At 40.1% G+C, this 21550-nt stretch overlaps 1 protein-coding gene across 1 annotated transcript in view; it reads left to right on the top strand.

Moving 5' to 3' along the window:
- LOC126092023 (glycosylphosphatidylinositol anchor attachment 1 protein) overlaps positions 1-21550 on the top strand; it is an 83611-nt gene that overhangs the window by 11844 nt on the left and 50217 nt on the right. Inside the window, exon 7 of the mRNA XM_049907417.1 lies at positions 13253-13333. Coding sequence (XP_049763374.1) covers positions 13253-13333 — 81 coding nt within the window. The remainder of the gene's footprint in view (positions 1-13252; positions 13334-21550) is intronic.

The raw sequence follows: 21550 nt of genomic DNA on the forward strand, positions 1-21550 counted from the left end.
CAGTCCTGAATCCTTGAACCATTACACCAACAACTTGAAAACAGCTTTCGCATACCGCAACTACCCTCCCGACCTGGTACAGAAGCAAATTACCAGAGCCACTTCCTCATCCCCTCAAACCCAGAACCTCTCACAGAAGAACCCCAAAAGTGCCCCACTTGTGACAGGATACTTTCCGGGACTGGATCAGACTCTGAATGTGGTTCTCCAGCTGGGATACGACTTCCTCAAATCCTGCCCTGAAATGAGATCCATCCTTCATGAAATCCTCCCCACTCCATCAAGAGTCTCTTTCTGCTGTCCACCTAACCTTCGTAACCTCTTGGTTCATCCCTATGAAATCCCCAAACCACCTTCCTTGCCCTCTGGCTCCTACCCTTGTAACCGCCCCCGGTGTAAAACCTGTCCCATGCACCCTCCCACCACCACTTACTCCAGTCCTGTAACCCGGAAGGTGTACACGATCAAAGGCAGAGCCACGTGTGAAAGCACCCACGTGATTTACCAACTGACCTGCCTACACTGTGAAGCGTTCTATGTGGGAATGACCAGCAACAAACTGTCCATTTGCGTGAATGGACACAGGCAGACAGTGTTTGTTGGTAATGAGGATCACCCTGTGGCTAAACATGCCTTGGTGCACGGCCAGCACATCTTGGCACTGTGTTACACCATCCAGGTTATCTGGATACTTCCCACTGACACCAACCTATCAGGACTCCGGAGATGTGAACTTGCCCTTCAATATATCCTCTCTTCTCGTTACCCATCAGACCTCAACCTCCGCTAATTTCAAGTTGCCGCCGCTTATACCTCACCTGTCATTCAACAAAATCTTTGCCTTTGTACTTCCGCCTCGACTGACATCTCTGCCCAAACTCTTTGCCTTTACATATGTCTGCTTGTGTCTGTATTTGTGCGGATGGATGTGTGTGTGTGTGTGTGTGTGTGTGTGTGTGTGTGTGTGTGAGCGAGTGTATACCTGTCCCTTTTTCCCCCTAAGGTAAGTCTTTCCGCTCCCAGTGTTTGGAATGACTCCTTACCCTCTCCCTTAAAACCCACATCCTTTCGTCTTTCCCTCTCCTTCCCTCTTTCCTGATGAAGCAACCGTTGGTTGCGAAAGCTTGTAACTTGTGTGTGTGTTTGTGTTTGTTATTGTCTCTATCAACATACCAATGCTTTCATTTGGTAAGTTACAGCATCTTTGTTTTTAGATATATTAGTGTAACATTGTGGACATGTGGAATGGAATGGCCTCACCTTTCATAGCTATGTGATCCATAAAAATTCCATCGTTGTTTAGGAACACCAAGTCCATGAATGCTTACAAATGGTCTCGAAGTACCCAAACATAACCATTTCCTGTCAATGATCAGTTCAGTTGGGCCAGAGGACCCGGTTTATACCATGTAAACACAACCTGTATGATTATAAAGCCACTACCTGCTTGCACAGTGCCTTGTTGACAACTTGGCTCCACAGCTTCATGCGGTGCGTACCACACTTGAATCCTGCCATCAGTCCTTACCAACAGAAATTGAGACTCATCTGACAATGTCAAGGTTTTCCAGTCACCTAGGGTCCAATTAACGTGGTCACAAGCCCAAGAGAGGCATGGCAGGCAATATCACGCTGTTAGCAAAGGCACTCACGTCGGTCGTCAGCTTCCACAGCCTATTAACACTAAATTTCGCCACATTGTCATAACAGATATGCTCATCATACTTCTCACATTCATTTCTGTGGTTGTTTCACCTTATTTTGCCTGTCTGACAACTCTACACAACCATCATTACTCGTCATAAAGTGACGGCCGTCGGAGCTTGCGTTGTCCATGGTGAGAGATAATGGCTGAAGTTTGGTACTCTTGGCACTCTCTTGACACTGTGGATCTCAGAATATTAAACTTCCTAATGATCTCCTAAATGGAATATCACATGAGTCTATCTCCAGCTACCATTCCGTGTTTAGAGCCTGTTGATTGCTGTCGTGCAGCTATAACATTGTTGGAAACATTTTGAAATGAATCACCTGAGTACAAATAACAGCTCTGCCAATATACTGCCCTTTTATACTTGGTGTGCATGATACTACTGCCACCAGTATGTGTGCATATCGTTATCTGATGACTTTTATCACCTCAGTGTAGATCTACATCTAAATCTACATACAAACCTGCAAGCCACTGTACAGTGCATGGTGAGCATATCGTGTACTATTACTAATCCTTTCCTTTCCTGCTCCACTTGCAAATAGAGCAAGGGAAAAACTACTGTCTATATGCCTCAATAAAAACCCTAATTTTTCTTATATCTTTGTGGTCCTTACCCTAAATGTCCAGTCATGGAAATAGGTATTCATTTACTGTTGTTCATGAAGAATAACTGAAGATGATAACTAGACATGTTATTTGATAAACTAACAGTATGAGGCTTCTGTTATGTTGGTAAACTGGCTCCTTGGTTCTTTTTTTGTATATGTCGAGTATGACGAGTAGACTATCTTTGCTCTTGATGCTCACTCTCTCTACATGTAATGTGTTGTTATCACAATATAAGTATTATGAACAATCTGTTGCTTATCTTTTTCAATGCTTAACCTTGCTCTGCTAACAATTTATGGGCCCAGGATGGTAAATCTGTGCAGTGAAGAATGTTTGGTGTGTGGGTAGGAAGATAAATAACTGAAGAAGCGTGTTAGGATATGTGCCTGTGTTGTGTGTGATACTTGTTTTGATTTGTGTTTTGTCAACTTCAACAACATTTGAACTCTCGTTATTCAGAAGAAATCAGTCACATATTCTAGTGCTTTGAATTCGAGTGTCTGAAAATGGCTTCAACTGTAAGTTTGATAAAAACCACTACTTCAGTGGTAGACAAACTGAGAAACAAGGATGATTATAACATGTGGAAGTTTGGAATGAAACTCATTCTAATGCATGAGAAATTATGGGATTATACCATAGGTGCAAGTACTGCTACAAATGCAGTGGACACTTATTCTGTTGCATGTGGATAAATCTCTGTATGCACACGTGGAAAACACAACAAAAGCAAAGGAAGCTTGGGATACTTTGGAAAAAACTGCTTGCTGGTAAGAATAAAACCAGATGGATGAATCTGTGGGATGTTCTGCTGGATACTACATTATCCAAATGTGAAGGAAATATTCAAAATTATGTTACTCACATCTTTGATGTAGCCAACAAACTGCAGAGCATGGGCAAACCAGTTGATGATGGGCTAATTACACTGATTATGCTTAGAGGTTTACCAAAAGTTTGTTTACCATACCAGATGGGTATAGAGTCCAGTACAACGGAAAAAAAAATTCAGAAAATATCAAAGCAAAGTTGGTAAATGGTTGTGTGGAAGAACACCTCACGTTGGACAAATACGGCACTGATAGTGCTTTATTTACAAAGAAGTATATGAAATCACAACAGGGTTTCTCAAAAGACAAGTAAGAAAAGAAGAAAGTGAAATGTTTCAGTTGCTGGAAGTATGGTCACTTCAAGTTCGAACATCCTCAGAAGCAAGAATCATCAAAGAAAGAATCAAAGGGAACAAAAAAGCACATTGTTTTGTGCACTTGGTATGCCAGATTTCAACCAGAAGGGGGCCAGCATCGTCACACATGACATCATGAAAGGAATGGCTTAAAGATTTTGAAACAGAAAATAGCAAACAAAAATTGTGAAGTGTGCTGATCAAGTTGAATTATTGAGCAAAGGGAAAGGTGATGTTATGGTCAATTCGCCAGATATATCCTCAATAAAGAATGTTATTCTTGTCTCTGGCTTAGCAACTAATTTGTTGTCAGTTTCTGCTTTAGTCAAGAAAGGCATAAATGTTGTTTTTGACAAAGATGGATGTAAGGTGCCCAAAAGTGGTGAGATACTTTGTTCTGGATCAGAGTCAAATGGCATTTATAAACTAAAAAATGATGAACCTGTGTTGTCAGATGAGCATGCTCTCGCTGTTAAAAATTTTATTAATCTGGAATACTTATGACACCGTAGACTTTGTCATGTTAGAGTTATTTTTATGGAGTGGTGGCATAAAGTTGGAGTGTTGTGACTCTGAAACTCTTGACAAGTGCAAATCGTGCGAACTAGGTAAGATGTCGAAATTCACTTTTCCTAAGACTGGAGGGCAAAGTGCATCTGAGTTGCTCATCCTTGTGCATATGGATTTATGTGGCCCCATGGAGCAAATGTCACATGGTATGGCTAAGTACATGTATGTACTAGTGGATGATTATTCCAGGAGAACATTTTGTTACTTTCTCAAGAGTACAGATCAAACTTTTGAATTTTTCTTTGAGTTTAAAATTTGGGTAGAAAATGGAATTGATGCAGAGATAAAATCAATTAGATCAGACAATGGCAGTGAATTTGTGAACTCAAATTTTGATTTATTGCTTAGAGAGAATGGAATAGAACATCAGATAAGTGTGCCCTATATCCCAGAACAGAATGGTGTTTTGGAGCGGACCAAAAGATCAATTTGTGAGATGGCTCGGTGCATGCTATTTGAATCTGGTCTGCCTAAGCAGTATTGGGCAGAGTCATGCAATACAGCTGTTTACATAAAGAACCATGTTCCACACAGAGCACTTAATGGTAAGACTCCACAGGAATTATGGACTGGAAAAGTATCTCGTTTGAACCATTTAAAGGTGTTTGATTGTCGGGCTCTTCTCCGTATACAAGATCAAAACAGACGAAAGTGGGATGCCATAGCTAAAGAATTTGTATTTGTAGGTTATGATGAAATGACCAAAGGTTACAGACTAATTGATCCACAGAACCCCAAGAAAATAATACTGGACTCGCATTCGGGAGGACGACGGTTCAATCCCGTGTCCGGCCATCCTGATTTAGGTTTTCCGTGATTTCCCTAAATCCTTTCAGGCAAATGCTGAGATGGTTCCTTTTAAAGGGCACAGTCGACTTCCTTCCCCATCCTTCCCTAATCCGATGAGACCGATGACCTCACTGTTTGGTCTCTTCCCCCAAACAACCCAACCCAACACCCCCAAGAAAATAGTGAAAGGTAGGAGTTGTTTTTCTGGAGAATGAGTGTATGACTGACAATACCAGGACACCAGCTGTTAATAATGAAGATTGCTGTATGTTCTGGTCAGATAGACAGTATACAGAGGCAGAGGAAGAAGAACAACTCAGCAGTGCTGGAAGTGACAGAGATTAAGACCCACACTACGTCCCAAATACTCAGTCAGTGGCAGATGCAGAAGAGACTGAGGTGCAGCCGGCGGACCCTGATGCTTCAGAAGAGGACCAACCAGAAAGAAGACAGCCTGTGTTCCCAAACCCAAGGGGTAGCCGGATTATGTCACCTATATGGTAAGTGATTTTTCTACACTACTGGCCATTAAAATTGCTACACCAAGAAGAAATGCAGATGATAAACAGATATTCATTGGACAAATATATTATACTAGAACTGACATGTGATTACATTTTCACACAATTTTGGTGCATAGATCCTGAGAAATCAGTACCCAGAACAACCACTCCTGGCCGTAATAACGGCCTTGATACGCCTGGGCATTGAGTCAAACAGAGCTTGGATGATGTGTACAGGTACAGCTGCTCATCCAGCTTCAATACGATACCACAGTTCATCATGAGTAGTGACTAGTGTATTGTGACAAGCCAGTTGCTTGGCCACCATTGACTAGACATTTTCAGTTGGTGAGAGATCTGGAGAATGTGCTGGCCAGAGCAACAGTCAAACATTTTCTGTATCCAGAAAGGCCCGTACAGGACCTACAACATGTGGTCGTGCATTATCCTGCTGAAATGTAGGGTTTCGCAGGGATCGAATGAAGGGTAGAGCCACGGGTCATAACACATCTGAAATGTAAAGTCCACTGTTCAAAGTGCCGTCAATGTGAACAAGAGGTGACCGAGATGTGTAAACCGTGGCACCCCATACCATCACACCTGGTGATACACCAGTATGCCGATGACAAATACACACTTCCAATGTGTGTTCACCGCGATGTCGCCAAACACGGATGCGACCATCATGATGCTGTAAACAGAACCTGGATTCATCCGAAAAAAATGACATTTTGCCATTCGTGCACCCAGGTTCATCGTTGAGTACACCATCGCAGGCCCTGCTGCCTGTGATGCAGCGTCAAGGGTAACTGCAGCCATGGTCTCTGAGCTGATAGTCCACACTGCTGGAGCTGATAGTCCACACTGCTGCAAATGTTGTCGAACTGTTTGTGCAGATAGTTGTTGTCTTGCAAACGTCCCCATCTGTTGACTCAGGGATCGAGACGTGGCTGCACGATCCGTTAACAGCCATGAGGATAAGATGCCTGTCATCTCAACTGCTAGTGATATGACGCCATTGGGATCCAGCACAGCGTTCCGTATTACCCTCCTGAACCCACCGATTCCATATTCTGCTAACAGTCATTGGATCTCGACCAATGCGAGCAGCAATGTCACGATATGATAAATCGCAATTGTGATAGGCTACAATCCGACCTTTATCAAAGTCAGAAACGTGATGGTATGTATTTCTCCTTCTTACACAAGGCATCACAACAACGTTTCACCAGGCAACACCGGTCAACTGTTGTTTATGTATGAGAAATCGCTTGTAAACTTTCCTCATGTCAGCACGTTGTAGGTGTCGCCACCAGTGCCAAGTTTGTGTGAATGCTCTGAAAAGCTAATCATTTGCATATCAGAGCATCTTCTTCCTGTCGTTTAAATTTCGTGTCTGTAGCACGTCATCTTTGTGGTGTAGCAATTTCAATGGCCAGTTGTGTAGTTTGGGAGAAGATTCTGTGAACTTGGAGGATTCCATGTCGAGAAGTGACAAAGAAGACTGGATAAAGGCCATGAAAGAGGAAATTAAGTGTTTCCAGAACCGTAGTGTTTGGGAACTTGTGGATCCACCAAAGAGTAATAAAAGTATTGTAGGTAACAAGTGGGTATTTAAGCTGAAAAGGAATATGGATGGTCTCCACCATGCTAGATTGTTGCTAAAGGGTTTACACAAAAATTTGGTGTTGATTACTCTGAGACATTTTCACCTCTTGTGAGATGTGGATAGTACTCCTAGAGTTCTCATTAGTTTAGCTGTAAATCTTGATCTTAAGATCTATCATTTTGATATTAAGACTGTATGGGGACTTGGAGGAAACTATTCTCATGAAGTAACCAGATGGTTTTGTTTTAAAAGGGAGTGAAGGTAAAGTCTGTAAACTAACTAAGGCCATTTATGGTTTGAAACAATTGGCCAGACAGTGGAATGAAAAGGCAAAATGTACACTTTTAGACCTAGGTTATATTGCAAATACCAATGAAGATTGTGTGTTCATTAAATAGCCAGGTAAAAATGTTGCAATTATTGCTTTGTTTGTAGATGATTTTTATGTCGTGAAATTACAGTGTGATGAAAGACAAGTTGTATCAGGGATTGTCGGAGAATTTTGAAGTTAAAGACATAGGAGAAGCAAAGTCCTATCTCGGTATGTGTATAACCAGAAACTGGGAGGAAGGTAGTTTAAAACTTGACCAGAACGGTTATATTGAAGATGTGCTGAAATGCTTTAGTATGGTCGATTGTGCTCCTGTTAGAACACCAATGGAAGCTGGATTAAAGCTTTGGGATATGCAGGGTGATAAAGTTCAAATGCCATATCAAGAACTTGTAGGTTGTTTGCTATATATCAGCACTAATACAAGACCTGACACACCTTATGCAGCAATTGTTTTAAGCAGTATAATTGTAAGTTTACTAGTGTTCACTGGAAGGCAGCAAAAAGGGTGCTTCGTTATCTCAAGGGTACTATAGATTATGGCATTGTGTTTGACAAAGGAGATTTCAAGGATCTGAATATAACTGGTTTTGTTGATTCGAATTTTGTAGGTGATTTAACTACGGGTTTGTCGCAATATGGAAGTGTTTTTCTTCTGGGGAAAAACATAATTTCATGGGAGAGCAAGAAACTGAAGGATGTAGCAACCTCAACTACCGAAGCTTAATATGCAGCTTTGAATTCTGCAGCCAAAGAGACACTTTATTTGAGACAGCTAAAAAGTGAATTGTTTAATAAGCACCAAAATCCAGTGATCGTTTTACATGACAACCAGAGTTCTATCAGACTGTCACAAAATCCTGTGTTGTACTCTAGATTAAAACATGTTTTGCTAAAGGACATTTTATTGGACAATGTGTTAAAAGAAATGAGATTGATGTTAAGTATTTGCAGTCAAAGGAAATGCCTGCCGATGTATTAACTAAACCACTTGCAAGAGAGCAACACACGTATCTTGTTCATAAATTGAAATTGTCACCAGATTAAGTGGTAGTGTTATGTTGGTAACCTGGCTCCTTGGTTCTTTTGTTTGTATATGTCGAGTATGACGAGTAGACTGTCTTTACTCTTGATGTTCACTCTCCTAAGTGTGTTACATTTAATGTGTTGTTATCAGAATATAAGTATAATGAACAATCTGTTACTTATCTTTTTCAATGCCTAGCCTTGCTCTGCTAACAGTTTCCTTCCTAAGCTGTAGCCTTCTGCAAAAACCGAATAAAAATTTGTACCAGCTGGCATCACACAGTGAGGAAAACACTCTGTTCTGGAAACTTTAGAACACCATAATTCTTCCAGCACCTTGCTTTACTGAGGTTGGATGTGTTTGGGATACAGCTCAGTATTTGATCATCTCCACAACAAATTCTGCCATCATTTACAAATATGTTAATTTTACTTTCATCTGTGAATAGTGCCTTGTCCCAGAAACTTGTGTTTTTGCTTATATGCACTAGAGAGAAATCAGGTCTTAGTCTCTTGCTGATGGGTGATTTTCTTCTAGATACCCTAGCTCCATAACCTGAACTATTTAAACTGATCATTAATATGCACTGTCAATAAAGAAGCTGTTGATTTATGATGTTTTTTGACCCCTCCTTATGAACATATTTTGTTCTCTTTGTGTTAGCTTCTGTGCTCAACCTTTTATTTCGCTATTAATTAGAGCATTTCTTTCTCTAAATTTCGATATTATGGACTGCACAATAACCCAGCTTCTACCAGTAATATGAGTTATTTCTGATAATTACTTTCCCTTTACATATTGTGAGATAACTATTTGCCTTTTCTGTACAGTTATTTCTTTCCCTGCTGCGTGCCCATTTTGCTGTTGCGTGCATTCAACACATATCATAACCAATATGCATAAGGTGCAGATTTCCACTGAAGGTGTTCTTTGCTGCAAGCAGTTCATTAGCTGTTTCTATATTTACATTTCCAATAGTGTATGAACATTTTTTTTCTCAATATGTGAAGTCGGCTAGTACAGAATTTTTATTTACTTTTTGCAGAAGGCTAATTTAGTTAACCGTTTTATGTATACAGATTAGGAAGGAAACCCCTTACTGTAGTTTATCAAATAACATGTCTGGTTGTGGTCTTTAGTTGTACTGTTACTGTAGTAAATAAAGTTATTGTAGGTAAACATTGGTCTATGAATACTTTTTACATGACCGTATGTTGGTAGCAGTAGAACCATTCTTCATTGAGCTTCAAATGCCAGTTCTGTAAATTTTCGTAATAGTATTCTTAATAGTATTCCATGAAAAGAATGTTTTCTTCTCTCCACTGATTCCCACTTGAGTTTAGAAATCATCTCTGTAATAGTCACATGTTGATCGAATCTGTCTGTAATAAATCTGCATTGCAACTGCTTCTAGTAAATCTGAAAAAATTTTCTCTGCTACCGACTGCAAGTGATATGGTAAGTGAAATGGTTTCTGGGCTATAGGCCTGTAGGGATCTCATAGTACATTAAGGAGATTACCGGAAGTTGTTTATTTTCTTCAAACAAACTCACCAATCCTGATGTGCCTTATACAGGCGTTCAAATTGCATAACAATTTCTGATTTTATAGGTGACATAACTGAGGTGGAATTTATGTAAACTATTCATTCAGGCTGCTTGCTTTCGTGGTTTGCTGTTATCTCATCAGTACTTTGTGCAATTTTGCGTGTAAACTACCCTGAGGAATTTTAATGTCTCTGCTTCCACTGCTCACTGGCAAAAATGTTCCCTCTTCTGTCGTACTCATAAGAGTGAAACTGTCCTTTACATGCATTGTTTACTGTTTAAAACACTCGTTCTTGGTAATGGATCCACTAACAAAATACCTCCTTTACCTTCAACACTATGGTATGAGGTTTACTGAGTTGCTGACTTGTCAGAATGTAGCCAGTCATTCTGTACTCCCTCATGTCCTTATAGTGCAAACACAGCTGAAGTGGTATGTATTTCCCCCTATTTGGACTGCTTGTCTTTAGAAGGTAACTGTACTTTCAAAGTATTGCAGAAAATAGGTGTTGACTATTCCACAGAAGCCCACTTACAAAGTTTCAAGAACCAATGTTAAACGAGGAACCTCAAAATATACTGGAGCCCATGCATATCACTCTCAGGGGGACCAGCAGAGATGAGATTAGACTAATTACAGCACACACACAGGAATTCAAGCAGTCATTCTTTTACAATCTGTGATGTGAGAGGAACTGTGATATGCAGGACAATGGGAAGTACTCTTAACTACATATTGTACAGTAGTTAGTGGAGTGTAGATGTAGATGTGGATTGTATAAAGATAAACTAATGTGTCACAAGCCCTGTAGTGTTATTCATTTAGTTTTTGTACACAGGCTTTGTACTTACCTTTTTGCAGATTTTGTATGTTAATGTTGACCACTAATTCTATATGTTGTATAGTTAATATAATTTAGTTTTGATCGTGGGTTTGACTTGAATTTTTTTAATGATTAAGTGTATGTTAAGGAAGATAATGATACAATCTTCCAGTGATGATAACTGAAATTCATATGTGTGAAATGGCATTTTAAGCAGGGCATTACTTCCATTTTTTAAAAGACCTAATTTTTTGCTGTGAAGGTAATTAAGTTACTTTGACAGTTACTTGAAGAAATAAGGTAACTCTGCTGCAGTTCTGTTTTCTTAGGCAAATGTGTTTTTTATGCTCTTGTAATTGATCTTTGAAGAATATGCTTACAAAACACCTGAGTTGGATTGTTAGCAGAAAGACAAGAATATCACACAGTACTAGACATAATATGCAGTATTCAGTTTACAATATGTGTGGACCAGTCACTTTTCTGCATCTGAACAGGCTGTGTGTGAGTGCGCGGATATATATTTGCTTTTAGGTTTAATCCTTTCTCCCCTCATCCTGCTGCTGAATGACATACTCTTATTTTTTTTGAGATATCTTGTCGAAAGTAAGAACACTGAGCAGAAAGACTGAGCTGGAGATGATATGAGGTTTTATTTTTTTATCATGTTTCAAGATTGTAAGGCTTCTAGAGATGAAATGTGCTGCTGTGACATTTTTAATTTTTTGCATTTCCCAGGATAAAATTTAGTTTGAATAATAATGTAATATGTTCCATGTAGGGAAACAAAAGAAGAATTGTGAGGCCTGAGTTTCTCATGGCATATACAGTGCTCAAATAACTTCTGGAATGCAACTGAGTGGCGTTGTTGACAACTGCTGATATTTTGACACGTGCACGCCCTATTGAAGTATTGGCAGTTGTCGATGACATTGCTCGGCTACATTCCCATAAATTATTTGAACAAAAGAAGAATTTCGTGGTTATATTTTCCAATACACTGTAGTAATAAAAATGTCACTGGGAAAAAAGATGTATGTAGAGGAAATGGAAGGAAGGAAGGACGATAGGAGTTTTACGGCCCATTGACAATGAGGTCGTTATGAGATGGCAGAGGGAACAAGAGCAGAACAATAAATGAGGTGGTGTCTGACTCCAGTAGTGTTCATTAGGCTGCCACTTCAATGGATGTAACATTCTGGGAAGAGGGAATTCGGGTTATGTTACATTTAGGGAAATATTTATATGAGGTCTTCTCAGAACATTACAGAATGTTGCCCTCAGAATTTTTCTATGCTTGCCTTTAAGTTATTGTGGTTGGTCTCCTTTGAAGTACTCTCCTCCACAAATGATCTATCACTCCCAACACCGTTTCCACTTTCAGAAGCAGTGTTCGTGTGCCTATTGCTGGATTGCATGAAGCAGTGTCTGTGAATTTTCTTTTTTTTTTTTTCGTCTGCCCTTTCAATGGGGGTTTCAGCTTTGGAAATTAAAGAAAAGTCCACAGGGTCAGGTCTGAAGAGTACAGAGGATGAGTCATGGTGCAAGAGCCGTGAATTGTCCCTCCATATTTCAGGCCATTTCCTTCTCACATTTTTCTCGCAGGTGTTGCAACATGTCCTGCTAGTACCATCAATTAATAGATTTCCTGTGTGACAGGAATTCATGATGAACTAATCCTTCATTTGTTAGCATGGCTTTGACAGTTGACCTGACCTAATGAGCCTTTTTTGGTCATGGAGAACCTTAGCCTCAACATCATAGCCATAGACTCATGTCTCATCACCAGTTCTGATTCTCTTAAGGTACATCTCATTCTCATTTGCATGATCCTAAAGCTCTTCATACATTACAAGGCAATGGTCTTTCTGGTTTCGACTCATGAGCTGTGGGACGAAGTTGGCAGCAACATGATCCATTCCAAGATGCTGTGTCAGGTTTTCATGACGTGATCCAACTGAAATGTTAAATTCTTCTTGGACAGTCAGTCTTCGATTGGCACTCCCAATTTCGCGATGTTCCTGACATGAGCATCATTGGTAGACTTCAAAGGCTATCCTTAACTAGGGTCATCTTTAACTTCCATCAGCCATTTTTAAACTGTGTAAACCACTCTTAACGCCGAGTACAGCTTAAGCACTCATCACTGTAGGCTTCCTGCAACATTTGGTGTGTCTCTGTAAAGGTTTTCTTGAGTTTCATGCAAAATTTAATGCAGACACGTTACTCCTCCAACTCTGTCATCTCGAAATTCACAAACTGTGTGACAACATTCTACTCCGTACAGCAATAAACAACAACTAACAGAAATAGAACAATTAAACTTTCGGCAGTAACACATTAAACACAGACTTCGTAAGGATGCCAACTGCATTTTGCTCCAACACACCATTGGTGCAAAATTTACGAATGTTCCAGAATTTTTTGAACAGGTCTTGTACTAGAATGGAAGCAGTGTTTACCGAACTAAGTACCCAGAGAAAAGTGAAATATGGAATATTAAATCTGTATTGTTTCTTGACATTCTGTTTCCATGCTTTAGGTTTGGCATTGATGCTGTGACCATTGAAGGATTTCCAAAGACTGATAAAGGGAGTTCATCAGATTTCTACCAGATGGGAAGGTTGGTAAATACATATTATTATGCTCCAGTTAAGAAACGTTAGTCATCATAGAATATGTTATTTGTCAATTCTGCATTTTATTCAAAGTTTTTTTGTACAAATTAACTTATTTTTCTACTTTTTTATATTTCTCCCAATTTACATGCTGTTGCTTTTGACCATTGTTATATTCTATGAGAGGGATCTGAAAAGCTAAAAAATATGTCTCCCTACAGGACATTAACTGTCTTCTAATTTTTTGGGGGGAAAGGGACTATGCTTATGGATGGTTGAGCATATCTGCAAGTAGGAGATACCGATTTGGTCAACATTTGAATTCCAGAAGGATTTCTCCAATGACCATGACATTAGCATTTCACCATGTGTATTTTAACATATCTGAAGAACAAAATTTGACCTACCAGACTTTTTGTAAGCTGTTTAACATATTTGACAGTGCAAATTAAAAGTTTCTACAGTGTTGCACAATTCATCACATGTTTGTTTAGGTATTGCAACTGTGTCACAGAAATTAACTGCAGTTAGACATATAATAAGATTTAGATTTGTCATCATAGAGAGCTTTATTTACAAATATCAAGAGCCCACATTCACAAATGAGTCAAAAAACATATTGCTTCATGTAACAAACATCTTGAATCAGTATGACAAAACTAAAATTAGAGAAAAATTTGTACTCACACAGAATAATATGGAAGCTGCCGTTACCCTTAGATACCATCTGTGAATGGCGTAAGGAGGGGAGAAAATTATACACGTACATTGCACTGATGAGCCAAAACATTGTGACCAACTGGTTGAATGCTTGTTGGCCCACCTTTGGAATGTAATACACTAGTGATGTTGTGTTTCATAGGCTTCAACATAGTTCCACAGTTCAGTCAGAATACTGTCTCTGTCACTAACTGTTGAAGAATGATCGCATGGATGACGGAATGACAACTTTGCTGTTTAGTCTCCTAACCTCCCTGCCAACCATCTATATGTTATGGACTCATTAAGTCTTGGGTGGGTTTGTGGGGGTATGTGACAGCAGATATATATGCAGAAGTCACGCAATTGCCATAAATTACGAGCCAGAGGTTTGCGGGCGCTGAACTGGTGTTCGATAAGGTGACAGTTGTATTCCGTCGGGTTCAGATCAGGTAAATTTGGTGACTGGGACACCAGCATGCATTCACTACTGTTGTCCTCAAACCAGCATAGCATGATTCTGGCATTGTGACAGACAGTTACCCTGCTGAAGATTCCATTGAGCTCAAAGACATACACATGGTCCACAATAATGTTCACAGAGTCCACAGCTTTCATGGTGCCTTTGATTACTATTGCAAGTTCCATGGAAGCTCAGCTGAATGTCACCCATAGCATAATATGATCCTCACCAATTTGCATCTGTGGCATATTGCAAGTTTTGAGAAGCCGCTCGCCTACATGACTTGATTAGAGACCTAGCGAAACGTTAAAGACAATTCATCCGACCAGGCCATAAGTTTCCATTGATCCACAGTCCAGTCTCAGCCCATGACAATTGTAATTGATGACATCATTGAGCAAACATGGAAATGTGTAATGGTCATTTGCTGCAGAGACCCATGCTCGACAGTGTGTGCGGAATGGTGTGCTCTGAATGCAGAATTGTACACTGTTGTCAGAGTTGTAACAGATCACTGATTGCCTTATTTTAAAGAGTTAAAGAATGGGCAAGCCTCTGGCCAACATGTTTTGCCTCAAGGCACAGACACTTGATGCCTCGTAGCCTACTCATGGTTTCGCTGTCCATCAGAAACTTTCCACAGATGCTCGTGACAGCAGCACTCGAGAACCCGACCAGTTCCACCATTTCTGAGATTCTCGTCCCAGTTGCCAGGGCATATCTGTGTACCCTTTGTCAAAGTCACTTATGTCATTGAATTTCCCCATTTGTGGCCCGTATTGTTGCTAAAATGATTCCCCATTAATCTTTGCTGTGCTTACATTCTTTCCATGCCAAATGCATACAGGCAGCATTCAATCTCTCAGTCATAATATTTTGGCTTGTCATTGTGTGTACGCTATGCAACACAATGTACAGTGGTTTTCAGAGTACAGATTTAGACATTGGTTCTCTTAGAGATACTTAAATTGTGCAGTTTTTCAGGATACAGTGATTATGTAATTCACTTCATATGCCATGAAATTATCGTAATGAGTCTTCTTCAAAGTGGGGACAGATTATTATCAACGTTACACAAGATTTAATATGTGAACCATTCCTTTTCTTGTCATATGTAGACGACTTTCCATTTTGAAGCAGATGGTGCTAAGTCTGATGTTGCAAGCATTATATGCGGGCCCAGCAGGTATGATACAGCAGAAGGAAATGAGATGAAATATTCAGACATACTGTTGATTAGTTATTGGTAAATGTGTGGCTTGGTATTTCAGTGGGTAACTTTCACAATACGAAGGGTATTTGACTGTTTCCTGGAAATTGCCTTAAATTATTAAATATATCACTTTATGCTCCTAATAAATGCCTGTGATGTCAACACAACAAAATGACCATCACAAAATCAGCTTTCGGACAACAAGGCCTTTTTAAAAAAAAAGACAGATTACACATGCGCGCACGTGCGCGCGCGCGCACACACACACACACACACACACACACACACACACACACACACACACACACACATACATACAACCACAGTCTCTGGCAGATGAAGCCAGCATACAAGCAGCAGCACTTGATGGGAGAGGCAACTGAGTGGGGGTGAGAAGGAGGCTGGGGCAAGGAGGGGGAGGGGTAGCAGGGTAGGGGTTGGGGATGGTGAAGTGTTGCTAGTGAGAGCATGCGGGGATGAGGTGGAGAGAGGGTGGGGCAGCTAAGTGCAGTTGGAAGGTTAGATGGACGGCAAGGGAGAGGTAGCGGAAAAGTAGAGAAGTAAAATTACTGTGTGCGTTGGTGGAATAGAGGGCCGTGTAGTGCTGGAATGGGAACATGGAAGGGGCTAAGTGGCTGAGGACAATGGCCAACAAAGGTTGAAGCCAGAAGGGGAAGGGAATGTAGAATATATTGCAGGGAGAGTTCCCACCTGCGCAGTTCAGAAAAGCTGGCATTGGTGGGAAGGATCCAGATGGCACAGGCTATGAAGCAGTCACTGAAATGAACAATGTCATGTTGGGTGGTGTCCTCAGCAGCAGGGTGGTGCAGTTGTTTCTTGGCCACAGTTTGTCGGTGGCCATTCATGTGGACAGACAGCTTGTTGGTTGTCATACCCATGTAGAATGCAGGGCAGTGGTTGCAGCTTAGTGTGTAGATCACATGACTGGTTTCACAGGTAGCCCTGCCTTTGATGGGATAGGTGACTTTTGTATGTGGACTGGAGTAGGTGGTGTTGGGAGGATGTATGGGACAGGTCTTTCATCTAGGTCTATTACAGGAATATGAGGCAAGAGGTTGGGAGCAGGAATTGTGTAGGAATGGGTGAGGATGTTGTGTAGGTTCAATGGGCGGTGGAATACCATTGCAGAAGGGGTGGAAGGGCCTCTGTCCAACCTCCCGACTGCACCTAGCTGCCCTGCCCTCTTTCCACTTCGTCCCTGCACGCTCCCACTAGCAGCACTTCACCATCCCTCACCCCTACTGTGCTAGCCCTGCCCTCACCACCCTCTCCTCCTCCTTACCCCCACTCTGTTGCCTCTCCCATCATCCATCATGCGCTGCTGCTCGTAGTCTGGCTTCAGCTGCCAGAGACTGTAGTCGTGTGTGTGTGTGTGTGTGTGTGTGTGTGTGTGTGTGTGTGTCTGTTTTTGACAAAGGCCTTGTTGGCCAAAAGCACATTTTGTGACAGTCTTTTTGTTGTGTCTATCTGTGACTCAGTATCTGTGCTGTATGGTGACTAACTACATCAATGCTCAAGCTGAATAACTTAATTAAAAATGTGTTGTACTGTGAGGTTAACATTAACTTGCCTCCGAGATATGCTCTCCCACTGTTACATTTAGCAAAATTATAACACCTAGTGAAAATTGTCATTTTACTCAACTACACCTCAATTACTTGGTAGCTCAGTTGTTAGAATGGTAGACCATCAACTTCTGTAAGACAGTTCCACAGATCGCTGGTTCAGATATAACCTGAAAGAAAATCTTAACTTTTTTGTAAAACAGCTTGACAGTCCTCTCAAAAGAAAACCAAATCACAATTACAAAACTTCACCACACCGATCAGAAATAGAATATTGTTGTGCTTTCCTTGCTGCCTATATGCACTTACATTTGCAGTCACTGTTCACACACATCATGTTCTAAAAGATATTTTCTAGTTAACACGACCACATACTTTTTACTTTATTAGAAACAATGTTTTTATTTTCATACGGTCCAGCTAGGATCATTATTGTTTAAACTTTTGCAACTTCATCATCGTACATAAAGATGAAGTAAGTCTGCTTTAGGTGCTAACATTAGTTTAAACTCACAAACATTGCAGCCCTTACATTTGTGTCACTGGCATGTTGTGCACGGTTTATATCTCTCCGTATAGCCTCATCATCCTACACCTCATTGTACTGTAGGCTTATGGTGATACCTTCACTACCAGCAATGTTTTCCAAAAAAGTGAATTGTTTGTTCAGAAAGTAAATGCTTCTATTCTCTGTTGTCCATTTCTCTAAGACTGATGTGAAGCTATATATAATACATCCCACAATCAAAACAACTGTTACGCTCTGTTCTTGTTTACACTATTTTTTTATGTCATGTAAAACATTTTAAAAATATATGACCCTTCCAGGATCCGAACATGAGACCTCTTTATCTCCAGTCAGATGCGCTATCTGTTACACCACCTTCTACTGCGGAAATCAGCACTAAGTTTCACTAAGAATATTTTTATTGTGCTTTGGGACGTAGCTCATGACTGATAGGCAACAATTTAGCTATAATATACAGATCCAATTACAAAAGTTTTACAGTTCCATACCTCAGAGCAAGTTTTATGAAGTTGCAGGTAGCAGGGAAAAGAATGTCTGTCGCTGCACGTATCGTCGCTCTAAATGGTTTGGAGCATGAATGCAAGGCTTCCAGTATCAGCATTCACAAAATTGCTTTCTGTTGTTACTTAAAAGTTTAAACTGCATTTTCATCCCTACATAGCTAACCTGTTTGCAGAAAAGTATGTTAAAACCTTGTAACTTCAGCTAACGCTCCGTAACACACATATAGCATCATCTTACTCCTAGTCTCTGACAGCATCAGAGATCAGCCAATAACAGAGCAGTTTCAATCATGTCACCAGAGTTTGATATTTATTGATTTTAAGCGTTAATTACTTAAAAATAACAGATATTTTGGGAGACTGTTGACCGTACATGCTATTTATATGTTGTAATAAATCAGAATAACAACAATCAATATCATATTTTTAACATAGGAAACCGGGTTCCCGGGTTCGATTCCCGGCGGGGTCAGGGATTTTCTCTGCCTCGTGATGACTGGGTGTTGTGTGATGTCCTTAGGTTAGTTAGGTTTAAGTAGTTCTAAGTTCTAGGGGACTGATGACCATAGATGTTAAGTCCCATGGTGCTCAGAGCCATTTGAACCATTTTTTAACATAGGAAAACAGTCTGTTCCAAAGATCTGGGATTCAGTTGCCAGAGGAGCATTCCCCTTGTTACACAGCACAACTCAGGACTGGAGTAACTGAATTACATTCTGTGCCAGGGTTTCGATTACCTCTCGCTGTGCCTTGAAATGAGAAATGTCCTGCCCACTATCATTCCCACCCCTCCCACAATGGTATTCCGCCGTCCACCGAACCTACACAATATACTCATCCATCCTTACACAACCCCTGCTCCCAGTACTTTACCTCATGGCTCATACCCCTGTAATATACCTAGATGCAAGACCTGTCCCATACATCCTCCCACCACCACCAACTCCAGTGTGGTCACTAAAATACATCACTTATCCCATCAAAGGCAGGGTTATCTATGAAACCAGTTGAAACATTCTTCTACTAGGGGATAGGGAAACAATAGGAAGGACTGGACTCCTTTTGTTATCACTCGTTTTATTTAACAATCATATCAATAAATTCCTCTAAAACAACAATATCTTATCCTGATTACTTTAGATAATAAGAATAGTAAGTCACAAGAATTTAGTGAATCTGCTACCAATGTCTTTTTATGAAACAAAGTCTATCTGATATATAAGAAAATTTTAAAACCACTGACAATATTGTGCCTAATGGCTTTAATTAAGATACACAATATTTCTGACTAGTCTTTGGACACTGAGAACTGATGTTCTCAAAAACAATTACCTAATTAACATACTGCCAGAAATGCACCCAATAAATAATAGGATGAAGTTAATACAAAGGCACTTGTTTCACACTCAAGAGTCAATCAATATCACTAAGGCTTACTAAGGTTTCAAACTTCAGCTCCAAGGCCAAGTACCACAGTTAGTCAGCACAAAGTCTCACTAAGAGTAGCACAATTACATGTTGCTCTTGAGACAAGATTTAATAAATATAATAAATACCCAAGTAAATATAATTAGCACCAGAATTAATTAGCGAGGAGTGACGCCAGGTCACTCGAAGGCAGAACGAAAACTTATCTTGGAGAAGCCAAGACGAAAGGCAGAAGGCGGAAAGTAGCAGCTCATACAAGACCCACTTCTCAAGCTTCGACCCAAAGTCACCTCCTGCTACCCAGGATTTCACAGCCCCAGGACCAATATGTGGAAAAGGAGCACGTACTCCAAAACACCAGCCAGCCAGCTGTAACATTTAACAAGCACACAGAACAGGTCCACAGGGACAATGTTAACAACCACCAAAAGATATTAAATAACAGGTAAATTATTTACTAATAAAATGGCACACTGCCATTGTGTGTGTGTGTGTGTGTGTGTGTGTGTGTGTGTGTGTGTAATTGTGAGAGTCTTTTTGTTGTGCCTATCTGCGACTCAGCATCTCCGCTATATGGTGAGTAGCAACTTTCCTTCTCATAATATTGATTTTTGCTAAATTCATTTTTAGTCCTTTTGTTTCTCTCCTTTTCCACTACCTTCCCCGTGGCCCCCCTCTCCCCTGCCCCCGTGAAACCTGCAGCACTTCACTGTCTGCCACCCCCACCATACTATCCCTCCTGCTCCCGCCCCAGTCTCCTTCTTACCCCCACCCAGTCGCCACTCCCATCATGCACTGGTGCTGCTGCTCGCAATGTGGTTTCAGTTGCCCTTCCTTCTCATAATATTGATTTTTGCTAAATTCATTTTTAGTGTTCTTAAACAGATTCATGATCAGCATGCTTGCAATGAATTGTATTTAAGTTATTAAGCTACATAGGTTTCAAGTAGTCTAATAAAATTTAAAAAGCAGCCATTCATAGTTAAATTAGTGGCTCACTGACATAGGTACTTTACTGACCAACTATTAATCACGAACTTGTGTATTGACTGTACTCAATGATTGTTGAACGAGAACTGACTGACTGTAAGTTAGTAATTGCGCACTTCGAACACTAGGTGGGAACTGGACATGGCTTTGTGCATGAGTGTGTTTAAAGACCTGTGCAGGATAGAAATTACAAAATATTAAAATATAACACTGCTATACACTAGACAGTTACACTGTTTTAATTGACTGTTGTGTGGATATCCTTAAACTGCTATAAATATTGGTTCTGTTCTATGGAAATTTTGGCACCTATGGGGATCTTCAAAAGCCCACCAAGAATTTTCTGGAAACCTAATTTTGTAATTAAAATGTATCACAACCTGACTTGTTATTATAGGAAAGTTATACATTTTTGGAATCTGAAAATTTAGAGCTACAAGACAATAAAATCAAATTTTAAAAGGATACATTTTATAATTCAAACATTCTAGAAATGAATGATTCTGAATAATGATAACTTTTCAATTACTGAGTTTTTAGGAAAGACAAGATGTACGTTAGAAAGACAGGGTGAGGGCATTTCAATAAGGTATGTTGATTGTAAAACAAACCATTATTAAAAGGGTAAAATTTTGAATTGCACTTGGTTTTAATGGATTATAAATATAGAATACTTTTTTAAGTGGAATGTTTCTATCTGAAATGTTTACACTGCTGTTATGATTTGACTGTAAATTACTTACTGAATAATAAAGATCTGAAAAATACAACTTGTGAAAGAACTGTAATGTTTCGTTTATTCACAGTACCA

Source organism: Schistocerca cancellata, chromosome 7, assembly GCF_023864275.1.
Source record: "Schistocerca cancellata isolate TAMUIC-IGC-003103 chromosome 7, iqSchCanc2.1, whole genome shotgun sequence".
Lineage (NCBI taxonomy): Eukaryota > Metazoa > Arthropoda > Insecta > Orthoptera > Acrididae > Schistocerca > Schistocerca cancellata.